Source organism: Drosophila teissieri, chromosome 3L (genome assembly GCF_016746235.2).
Source record: "Drosophila teissieri strain GT53w chromosome 3L, Prin_Dtei_1.1, whole genome shotgun sequence".
NCBI lineage: Eukaryota > Metazoa > Arthropoda > Insecta > Diptera > Drosophilidae > Drosophila > Drosophila teissieri.
Window position 1 is genome coordinate 15622491 of NC_053031.1, and position 12160 is coordinate 15634650.

A 12160-nucleotide genomic window follows, 5' to 3' on the forward strand; every position below is an offset into this window, starting at 1 on the left:
CTGCTTTTAAGTATATCTCTTTTTAGTAAAAGCTGATTTACCCTCGGCCCGATTCGCATAATTTAATTTGACTATGTTGTATGTATTTCTGGTACTCGCAGGACTAACGTACATTTCGTTAATTATAACTACCAGTAATACTCACAATCTGTGTACTTATAGATACCAGTAACACAGCCAATCTAATTAATTATAACTACCAGTAACACACTAATAATTGCAATTACTTCTTATTCTTAGTGCTATTTTTAAATAACAATAAACATTATTGATTTGCTAGGACAAACGAATTGCTTATCTTTGCCACCGATAAATATTATTGTTATTGCCGAACAATGCCTGTGTCCCTGACCGGATATTTCATGAGGTCCTTGGGGACCGTGAAAAAACATTGTCGCTTTGTGGTTAACCGACAAGCGCTACAAAAAAAGGTGTCAGCTGAATAGTCCCTAAATTACTGTCAATTGTGGACTGTGATACTTTTTGTTTCTATTTCACAACTGAGTGCATTTAATTGGTTTTTACTTTTGTACGAACGGCAGCCGCACCATCAGCAATACCAAATCGATTTAATAAATAGGTTTTTGCCTTGTTTGCCGCAACCGCAAAAATGCTGCCAACAAACAGTCGAAGAATTACATAAAGCCAATTAAGCGAATTGTGCAATGTGCACAGGAAGCGCTTAGCTACATATTTTTCAGCAATTTGCATCACACATAAAACGCTTTCCATTTCGGAGCAGAACTATGCAAATCGATCGAAATTTACGACTTTATTGCGACTCGAAGGCCATGAACCCATCGCCAACCCATTGCCAAGTCAAAGGAGTGAAATCTCTTTGATAAACACCTTTCCCGGTCCGCCCAAAAGCTGCTCGGTTCGAGGATGTTGGGCATGTGTATAGTGAACATTTTTCACATTGGGGCACACACGAAAAAAGCAATATCTTGCTACCAAGGCTAGTACGTTCTCCATAAGCCGCTTTCTCCTTGTTATGTGAACGCTCTCACGTCTTTTTGCTGGGGACATGGCTTATTTCTTTGCGGAGGAACGGAGGATGGGCCTGCCATTTGGAAGGATATGAGCGGATCTCTCATGGCGCCCACCGCAAATGGGGCGTGGTGCGGTGCAGGAAGGATAACTCAGGTGACTGACTTCGCAGGTGAAACTTTTTCAAAGGAGTCACGTTCGTTTTTTTTTCTAAAGCAATGCAAATTTCTTCATGCTCGGTTAAGATTAAATTAAATTCTTCGGGCTGGTATTTTGACTGATTAATTTTCAAAAATCTTTGATTTGGTTTCTACGAATTTATGTTAATTTTTAAACATAACAACTTGTGCTACTAAGTTCATTTTGAGCATTTCGAATATATTATATTTTAATTTAAAGAAGGAATTGTATTTTAGTAATATTTTAACAGGCTATTGTAGCAAGCAGGCACACTACCGTAACATACACACAGTGATTGTACATACAGTCCTAGATATACATACTCTTAGTTTTAAGTACAATTTTACGCTAATGTTAAGATCGTGCTTACGGACACTACTTTGTGCGTCCCGTTCGCACGATCAGCAACTGACACACCAATACATACATGTAATAGGCTAAGAAGGAACGGAACGAAGAAATAAAGAACACTTCGTTTGTGACAAGAAGAGAGAACGGCCGCATTTGAATCGCCTCCTACAAATTCAGAAGTGGGATTACTGTGAATTTTTTTTTCACAAAAAACTCAACCTACGAAGCAAAGTAAAAACAATATCTTTAAATATAATCAAATGGAAACCATCGGTGCGGACGATTATACAGCAGCAGAACTGCGCAATTGGTGTGAAAAGCTCAGCATGCAGAAAAGCGGTAACAAGGCCACGCTTGCGGCGCGATTGAACGGTGTGCCCCCAGAAGCCCGAGGAGTTTGCCCGGTGACTGGCGAATTAGAAGGCGAAATCGCTAACAATGATTTGGAGCACGAAATCGTCGGAGAGTCAGCACCAGAGGTCGACATGGAAAGCCCAAGGAGCATGATCGAGGACGCCGCCGCTGGAGTGGTGCCGCCAAGCAGCGAACACTGCACCAATGCTGAAAGCATGAATGTTCATGACGACGCCAGGCCCTCAACATCTACCAATCATCGCGATTCGGAGTTGGCACGCGAGGAACATTTTCCAGAAGTTTCTACGCAGTTCGACGCCATGCAGCGTCAACTAAGGCTGCTCCAATTGGAAAACGAAATGTTGAAATTGGAATCTGCTCGACGCCATAACGCTGCCACATCGGATCAAAACAGCGCTGCCACATCGGATCAAAACAGCGCTGCCACATCGGGTCATAACAAGGCTACCCCACTAATTCGAAGCAGTGTTGCCAAACCAAATCAACACAAGGATGCCACTCAAGATCAAGAAGTCGCTGGCGGAGATGCCAGATCGGAGGAAGCATTTGTAAATAAACAAACATTGCTAGCAATGGCCAAGGAAATGATTCCGATATTCGACGGTGCTTCTAACAACAAACTCAATGTTAGCACATGGGTCGCCCAGCTCAACGCGGTCTCAAAAATGTTTAAGCTAAGCGACGATGTAATTCGCATGCTAGTGATGTCCAAATTAAAGGACCATGCTCAAATTTGGTTGCACTCTTCGGAACGTTTGCTGACTTTGCCGGTTCAAGAACTTCTATTTCAACTTGGTGAAGCTTTCCACGGTAAGGAGAGCAAAATAATATCTCGACGCAAGTTTCAAGAGCGCAAGTGGAAACCGTCGGAAGATTTCTCCACATACTTCAAAGAAAAAACGCTGTTGGCTACACAGATTCGAATAGACGATGAGGAGCTAATCGACAACATCATTGAAGGGATTCCCGACTCCCTTCTACGACAACAGGCACACATGCACTGTTTTAATTCGTCTGCGCAGATGTTGCACGCATTTGCCAAGGTCTCGTTACGTAAACCGCTACTTTCTCCGGCTGGACGTGTTAAGGTTTCGTTCGATAAGGAACCTGGTTCGGCGCCTCCAAAAAGGTGCTTCAATTGCAATGCTGTTGGGCATTTCGCCGCCGACTGCCGCAAGCCCAAGCGCGAGTATGGAGCCTGCTACGCATGTGGCAGTAAGGATCATCTGGTGTACAACTGCACTGAGAGGAAGTTCGTATCCGACAACGAATATGTAAGACCGTTTAAGATTTATTTTAGTTCAAAACCTAATGAATGCCTGTTTTTAGAATGCCTAATCGATTCTGGAAGTCCAATTAGTTTCATAAAGAAGTCATACGTCGAAAAAATTTTGAAAAAGGAAGATATTACGTTAAATGGAAAGATTCTTAAAAATTATTTTGGCTTAAACGGTAGCCCTTTAGATATAATTGGAAAAATATCATGTTTCGTTATTATCAATAAAGAAATTCTAAATTTTGAGTTACTAATTGTGACAGACAGATCGATGGCATATGGAACAGTTTTGGGAAGAGATTTTATGAAAATTAGTAATTTTAAGATTGTTAGGGAAAAAGATAGTTCAAATGATAGACATTGCGAAAATGATTGTTTAAATGATAGAAACTTTGAAAATTTTATTGCAAATGATAGACATTGTGAAAATGATCGTTCAAATGATAGAAATGTTGAAAATTTTATTGCAAACGATAGATATTGTGAAAATTATGATTCAAATTCCGGAAATGCTGTTTTAAATAATGAAAATTCTGAAGATAATGGTTTAAATGATAGAAAATCTGAAAATGACGTGGCTAATGTCAAAAATTATGGAAATAAGTGTTCAATTAATATAAATAATGGAAATGAGAGCAAAACAAGTAGTCCTTATGACGGATTAGAAATACTATCAATTGAATACCCCGATCCAATAGAATGCAGTCAGTTAAATATTAACGAGAAGTGTGAATCGAATCTAAGAAACAGATTAATAGACGTATTTGATAAACTTTATGTGAATGCGAAACGTCCAGAAATCCCAGCAGTAAAATGGGAAATGAAACTTAATTTTGACAACACAAAACCATTCAATTATCCTCCAAGGCGATTATCATATGCAGAAAAAAGTCAAGTTCAGAATTTATTAGACGATTACTTAAAAGACGGGATTATACGTGCAAGCGAGTCAGAATATGCATCACCAATTGTTCTAGTTAAGAAAAAGTCAGGAGAATTAAGAATGTGCGTTGACTATCGAACTCTCAACAAAAACATGCTAAAAGACAACTACCCTACTCCATTGATAGACGACCTTATTGATAAACTTTCTGAAAAAGTAATTTTCACCAAATTAGATCTTAGAAACGGGTTCTTTCACGTGCATATGCACGAGGACTCAATTAAATACACCGCGTTCACTACACCTATGGGACAGTACGAATGGCTCAGAATGCCGTTCGGCTTACGAAATGCCCCCGCAGTTTTTCAGAGATTTGTAAATAGAATTTTCGCAGATTTGGTAAAAGAGGACAAGGTCCTCATTTACATGGACGATATTTTGATAGCAACAAAAGATAGTAAAAGCCATATAGAAATACTAACAGAAGTGTTTAAGCGATTAGTAGATAACAAACTGGAATTAAGAATAGACAAATGCGAATTCCTTCAAAGTGAAATAAAGTACTTAGGATATGTAATATCAGGTGATGGTATTAAACCAGATTCAAAAGGCATGCAAGCAGTAAGAGATTTTCCAATGCCGACAAAAACTCATGAAGTTCAGAGTTTTCTGGGGTTGTGCTCCTACTTTAGACGATTTGTAAAAGATTTTTCAACAAAGGCAAAACCTTTATACGATCTTGTACGAAAAGATAGAAAATTCGATTTCGGTGCGACAGAGTTAGATTGTTTCGAAACATTAAAAAGAAATCTTCTAGAAGCTCCTATTTTAGCATTGTACAGCCCTACAGATCCAACAGAACTACATTGCGACGCTAGCGCTTTAGGGTTCGGTTCTATTCTTATGCAGAAAAAGAAAGACAATAAGTTTCATCCAGTATTTTACTTTTCAAAACGAACGACTGATGTTGAAGCAAAGTACCACAGTTTCGAATTAGAAACCCTCGCGGTGATTTACTCTTTGCAACGTTTTAGGATTTATCTTCAAGGAATTGAGTTCAAAATAGTCACAGATTGTAGTGCTTTTACTCTAGCATTAAATAAAAAAGATTTAAGTCCAAGAATAGCCAGGTGGGCGCTGTTTCTACAAGATTATGATTACATCTTAGAACATAGGTCCGGTAAGCACATGCAGCACGTAGATGCACTAAGTAGAAATACAAACATACTAACAATTGATTGTAACTCTTTTGAGGAAAATTTAATTATTTGTCAAAGCAGAGACGAGAAGATCAAAACGATAGCTAAACAGCTACAACAATCAGAACTCAAAGGTTACGAAATGCGTAATGGAATAGTTTATCGAAAGAAGGATAAGGAAGTTCTCTTATTCTATGTACCGAACGAAATGGAAAGCCACGTGTTGTTTAATTATCATGATCAATTAGGACACGTTGGAATAGACAAAATGGTAGAAGTTATTTCAAAAAGCTATTGGTTTCCCAAAGTTAGAGAGAAATGCAAGATACACATTAGCAATTGTTTGAAGTGTATAGCTTATTCTGAAAAGTCTGGAAAAGAAGAGGGATTCCTTCACAACATTCCCAAAGTAAATATTCCATTTGATGTAGTACATATAGACCATTATGGTCCTGTTGATAAAAGTAGGTCGAACAAACACATATTAGTGATTATAGACGCGTTTACAAAGTTCGTAAGACTATATCCTGCAAAAACAACAAAATCAAAGGAAGCAATAGTTGCATTAAAGGACTATTTTAGGGCTTACAGTAGGCCAAAATGTATTATTTCGGACCGCGGGACATGTTTTACCTCTGGGGAATTTCAAGATTTCTTGAAAGAAAGTGAAATAAAACACATAAAGATAGCTACCGGTTCTCCACAGGCTAATGGTCAGGTCGAAAGGGTGAACAGAAGCATAGGTCCCATTATAGCTAAGTTAACTGAACCAGACAAAGGACTGCATTGGGACACTGTTTTAGAAATGGTCGAATATGCGTTAAATAATACAATGCAAAGATCAATTAACCAACATCCAAGTAAAGTTCTGTTTGGAGTATCTCAAAAAGGCAGAGTTATAGATAGTTTAAAAGAAAGGTTAGAAGAAATAAATAAAACAAATGATGACATAAATTTTGAGAAAATTAGAGAAAATGCTGGCAAAAACATCAATAAATTGCAAGAATACAACAAGTTACGAACAGACTCGAAAAGGAAAGATCCTTATAAGTATGAAAAAGAAGATTTGGTGATGATCAAGAATTTCGACTCGCATATAGGCGTATCCAAAAAATTAATCCCCAAGTTCAAAGGTCCATATAGAATAACAAAAGTTTTGCGTAACGATAGGTATGTCGTGGAGGACGTTGAAGGTTTTCAACAGTCTAGACTTCCATACAAGGGAGTTTGGGCAGTAGCAAATATGCGCCCATGGATAAACAAAAGTAAAAGTTAACATGTTTGTAGAGATCAGGAGCTCTCCGGTCAGGATGGCCGATTGTAGCAAGCAGGCACACTACCGTAACATACACACAGTGATTGTACATACAGTCCTAGATATACATACTCTTAGTTTTAAGTACAATTTTACGCTAATGTTAAGATCGTGCTTACGGACACTACTTTGTGCGTCCCGTTCGCACGATCAGCAACTGACACACCAATACATACATGTAATAGGCTAAGAAGGAACGGAACGAAGAAATAAAGAACACTTCGTTTGTGACAAGAAGAGAGAACGGCCGCATTTGAATCGCCTCCTACACTATTTTGGTCATGATGCAACCTCTAAGACAATCACACAAAAAAGACAATCAAAAGAGTAAGTCCCGTTTGAGTGACACTCGATTTGGTATCCAATTGGCCCTGGGTGTGTTTCTTTTTTGCTGCCCTGCCTTTGAAGGGGCTTACAATGATGGACATTAGGCAATTACAGAGGGAAATGATGAAAAGCCCAGCAAAGCAATTAAAGTGAACATAATCAAAGTGATGGGGGCCCAAGGAGCGTAAAGATGAAGGTTGTTCGGCTCAACTCAGGCTTTGGGAATCAATGGACTTGAAGTACATTCCTCTGGGCAGATGGCCGGGTTTCACTGATTGACAAGCCCCTGATTCGTTCGAGAGTTATTCGACAGCCATTTGGCATTTTTAAGGATGAATGTTACTTTCGACTTTGGAAATTGGGGTAAAAGATATTACCACAAGGTATATTAACTTAAGGGTGTACTAACAAAATGTTGTAATGCTTAAATATTCCGTTGTTAAATGATTTAACAAATATTTTATACAAAGTTTCAAGTTAAAAATTAATTTATTATAGCAATGTATGATGTGATGTGAAACGTTTCATAGGTGGTTTCCTGTTTGTTAAAAATGATTTATTTCAATTTCAGCGAATTTTGATTTGTGTTTTAATTTCCTTGTCAGCCTCAAGTTTGACTTCAAAGCCAGCAATTATGGGATATCCTTAATGGATTGCCATGTGCTACCCATCTGCTCGGCCTTTAATGAAGTGTCATTTAATTTTCAATTCCATCCTCTGCCTTTCGGGATGAAACACGCGCTTCGAGTTCCCTGCTCCCCACATGAACCCGGCTCCAAATCCATGGCCTCTCACATGTCAGAATTTAAATGTGACCACGCCCATGCCGAGAATCGAAAGCCGAATTTCTGGGCTGGCTCCTAATGAATGTCTCTTGAATCGTTGTGCTGGATACTCGCCTGACCGCCGCCGACTCATTGAACCGTTCCGTGGATAGAGTTGGGGAAATGGGCGGAGATGCAGACGGATCCAGGAGCGGATGCGGGGATGGGCGGAGGGACCGACATCGACGGCGCCTGGAGAAAGCCCCAAAGCTGAGGGAAACCGCCGGAGCAAACAACTCAAGTGGTTGCGGAGCAGACGAGGTCGTACTTTCCGCCTCTCCTACAAAACCCGTGGACCGATTTCCATTATATCTACGCTTCTTTACTCACTTAAGGTTAGTTTGGCTTTCACTGGGAAAAACTAGAACACTTTCAATAAGCTTAAAAACTATTTTTGTATAAAAAATATATTTTTCAAAGATTCAAAGATTTTGTAATAAAAACCTCACCATTTAAGTATAATTACATAAATTATCACGGTTTGAACTGTTATCAATATTTTATTCAGCTTATGTAAGTGGTGATAATATAAATACCTAGTTTATAGTTTAGGATATTTCTTAAAGAGCCGAATTCTCGTTTAAGGTTCAAGCCCTTTAAGATCTTAGAAATTAAGTTTTTGTCAGTACACTTACTGCAAAATAATGAGGAAATCATATCAATAATCTTAGTGTATCCCAATTCCTTTGTGCACTACACCAGTGAGCAAACACATGGCACGAAAATGCGTTTGTTTTGAATAATTAGCAAACAAGTTGTGTAAGTTGGGAATGGGACGTTTGACTGGTTCGATTTGAGTGCGATTAGCACAGACCTTCGATTTGAGCCATTGCCTTTTCAAGGAAATTGACGAACGACGGCTGATTCCCAGAAATGTTTTGTGATTCTAGTGGTTTTTGGTTAATCAATTTAATGAGAACAAAAGCTGGCTTTTAATGGGAATAATTGGATTTAATAGAGTTTGGTTAAATAAATAAACCTTATGGTATATTATATAAATGGGATCAAGTAATTAAAAATCTTCCAATAAATTTAATATATATAATATAATAATATGTGGCATATGTGGTTACGCCTTCTCATATCCATTACCTTTATACACAATGTGCTAGAAAAAGCTCTACAAAATATGCTAGAGAAGGCACTTTAAGCATTCGAAATTAAGACCCTAAACTGAAACAAAATACCAGCTGTTACCGACACCGTAATTAGGTAAGAATTTAAAATCATTTCGCACACGTGCGTGTTCGTGTTTCTGGCCAAGTCAAATTTACTGGGACTCCACCTCAGCATGTCCTTTTGCCCCCGAGGACAGGCAAATTTCGACAGAATTTTCTGCTTCCATTGGGACAGAGGTCAGGCCAAAAGGAAGCACTACAGAATTATGTTGTGAGCAAGGGGAAAATGGTCATGAATGAGGAGCTCAGAGATGGAATGCTCCGACATACAAGTGGCTACATCCGTTGCACGTGCGACGAACTCAAAGACTCAGTGCCCAACACTTGAGTTTGGGCCTCCAGATCCCTGTGAAAAAGGTTAAGGAGTCCAAGGACCAAATACCGAGCTCGGCGGCTGCCTTGTTATTATAATCGAGTTTACGTTGCTGTTATTGTTGCCTTCCTGTTTGCCGATACCCGTTCAAGTGTAAACATTTAATATTAGCAATAAAAGCAAAAATTTGTCTTCGTTCTCTCCGTAGATTTTAACACGCGCCGTGTCGTGATAAAGGAAAGTTTGGGGAGTATGGGGATTATCTTCTGTTTGAATACAGCTCGATTTTCTTTCCGCTCAAATTAGTTTTTGAATTGTTTTCTTACCCAAAACGATAAGCATGAGATGCTACAATTAACCTGAATGTGCCATTGCACTCAATGGAATGGATAAGGCCATTTCATCTCACAACTGTTCTGTGAAAATGGAACATCATTTCAAACTTGAAGGAAAATTAGAAGCATAATTTGAAAAGTGATAGAACACTTTCTTAATAAAGATGTTTTTTCGTTTAATACATTATATTTATTACTACAAAAATATTTTTAAAACTTATATAAAAAGAATTATTTATTATACTTATTTCTTAACTTGCCATAGTTATTAGGAAATCCTATCAAAAACTCAAAATCATCAATACATGTTAAACACTATTACACCAAATTGATCTAAAAAACGTAGAATAAAGAAATTTATTGAGAGGAAAACCTCCCGTAAAATGAAAAAATCGCATTTGTTTGAAATTTATTTTTGTATATCATACATTTCCGAATCACTGAACCCACTCACTGAATCACTGAAATGCCCGCATATAATTGCCCATTCATTCACCAAAATTCCCTAACTTTTCTGGCACGCACTCAAACTAAAGAAGCTCAAGCGGAGACATTTCACACCTGTTACACATGACAAGGATACCCAACAAGGAAACCCAAACCGAAGGAGCAACCTTTCCCTCTGGTTAATTAGCACAGTGTCGTTCGTCTGGCAGACGAAAACTTTGTTGCCAGTTCAGTGAACTCGCATTTTGAAATCCGTCAGGGTTCAGCGACGTGACAGGGAAAGATGGAATCACAGACCAGACCCGCTAACGAAGTGCTCGTCGTTTCGACAGTTTATTGATCTTGAAGTGCAAATCTGACCACTGGCCATCAATCAGGGGCAGGTAAACACCTGTCGGCAACAACACGTGGAAGCCCGAAGCGTGAAGGTCGCTCCTCGACTAAGCCATCAATCAAAGGCTCTGACAATGTCGCCACCTCGAAGGGCCCTCTGGATGGAATTCAATCAATGTGATACAGGTAATTTTCAAAATTCATATGTGCGAAATCCATGACGGAATTAAAATTTCAAACGGCTGTTTGTTCTGCAGCTAGTCGGAGGAAAATTTCCCAGATAAATTGGAAATTCATCTCAAATGATATGCAAAATAAACAACGCAGTGGACGGGGTATCAGTCATCCGTGGATTTGCTTCGGTGGCAACCGAACTGAATGCGAACAATCCGAGCTGGAGGGTAAAAGTTTCCAGAATGCCTCCTTTCTGTCAAACTTGATTAAGTTTTATTACGCCTCCGATTTCGAGGGGCCTAACTCAATGGGCAACCAGTTGACAATCGTTTTTGTGGCGCCATTTTGGGCGTCCGGCCAACGTTAAATTGAGAAATTTCGGGTCTTCAGTACTGAATTAAATTAAGGATTTTCCGGAAATCTGTTCCATTTGATATATTTGACAATGCAAATAGGTAACAGGGGTTTTTCATCAAAATTTTATAGAATGCTTTAATTGCTTGCTACCATGTGATTGCCTTCATATATGATAATTGCACTTACCTAAAACGATTATTATGAGAAGTTAGGACCAAAGCATTTGCGAGTGCCCAGGGAATGTTTCTCAATTAGTTTCTACTTTGTATATAATCCTTTGAGCTTTAGCCCATTGCAATATACCAATTCCCCGAACTCTTTCAGCAATTTTACCCTGGTAAACTGACTGACTGCCACTCAACATGAGTGTCACGCAAATGCAGTTAGCTTATTTTATTGGCCAATTTTCATTTACACACTTGGCTCGGCGCTCTGGGCCATAAGCAGTTGACCAGAAAAACTCGACTAAATGTTGATTTAAGCAAATGGAAATGACAACTCGCCACTCCTAATTGCAGGGACACACAGAAAGGATATGGAGTCATGGGAATAAGGACTTATGAACCTTTGCTAGCTTAAGATTTCATATTCCCATCACGTTTCTCGACCGTTCTTGAGGATGAGCTCGGTTATGGGTATGGCTGGTTTCGAGCGATGCAGATTAGATTTACAGTTTGCAGCCCGAAAGGCGCTGATTTATGGCCATTTGCGGCCAAGGCCAATCGCCAGTCTGCGGTCATTGGCGTCCATCGTCTCGCGGTGAAAACGCAGCCCACACAATGCCTCCATTCTGGCCAATACAATATACAATGGCCATGGCCAAGTGTCTGCTGGGCGTCTTCTTCTAAACGCCGTTTATCTGAGGCTAACTACTCCTTTGGGTGTCTGCCTGGAATTAGCGCCTGCCACGCCCCGTCTTTCGGCCTTCCGCATAATTCTAAAGAGACTGTCCAAGATAAAGCCTTAATAAGAAATACCGATCTTAAAATACCCTATCAAATAGTTAAAAAAAAGCATGAATTTAATAAAATTATAATCAAAGTATTCTTTTCTTTTAATATACATACAGCTTCTACTTTTGATAAATTTTAATTAATTCGTATCATCTTGTTTGTTTACATCTGATTCATGCATTTATACTACTTAGATATACATTTTCTATTCATATTCGGAATTCTTTACTAATCTGTTCCTAATTTTCCTAATCCTATTAGGTTTGTGGAAGTGAGCTCACTATCTCCTGAAATTCCAGCACTTGATTTTTGGCAAGAGTATAAGAATAGAATGCTTAGGGGGGAAAGGG

At 38.9% G+C, this 12160-nt stretch overlaps 1 protein-coding gene across 1 annotated transcript; it reads left to right on the plus strand.

Annotated features, from left to right (window-relative positions):
- The first annotated feature begins 1781 nt into the window (after positions 1-1781).
- On the plus strand, positions 1782-5234 carry LOC122616710. Its single transcript, XM_043792257.1, has 3 exons — positions 1782-2275; positions 2324-3170; positions 3226-5234. The coding sequence occupies exons 1-3, from the start codon at positions 1782-1784 to the stop codon at positions 3232-3234; spliced, it is 1350 nt and encodes a 449-aa protein (XP_043648192.1). The 3' UTR covers positions 3235-5234.
- The last annotated feature ends 6926 nt before the right edge of the window (positions 5235-12160 follow it).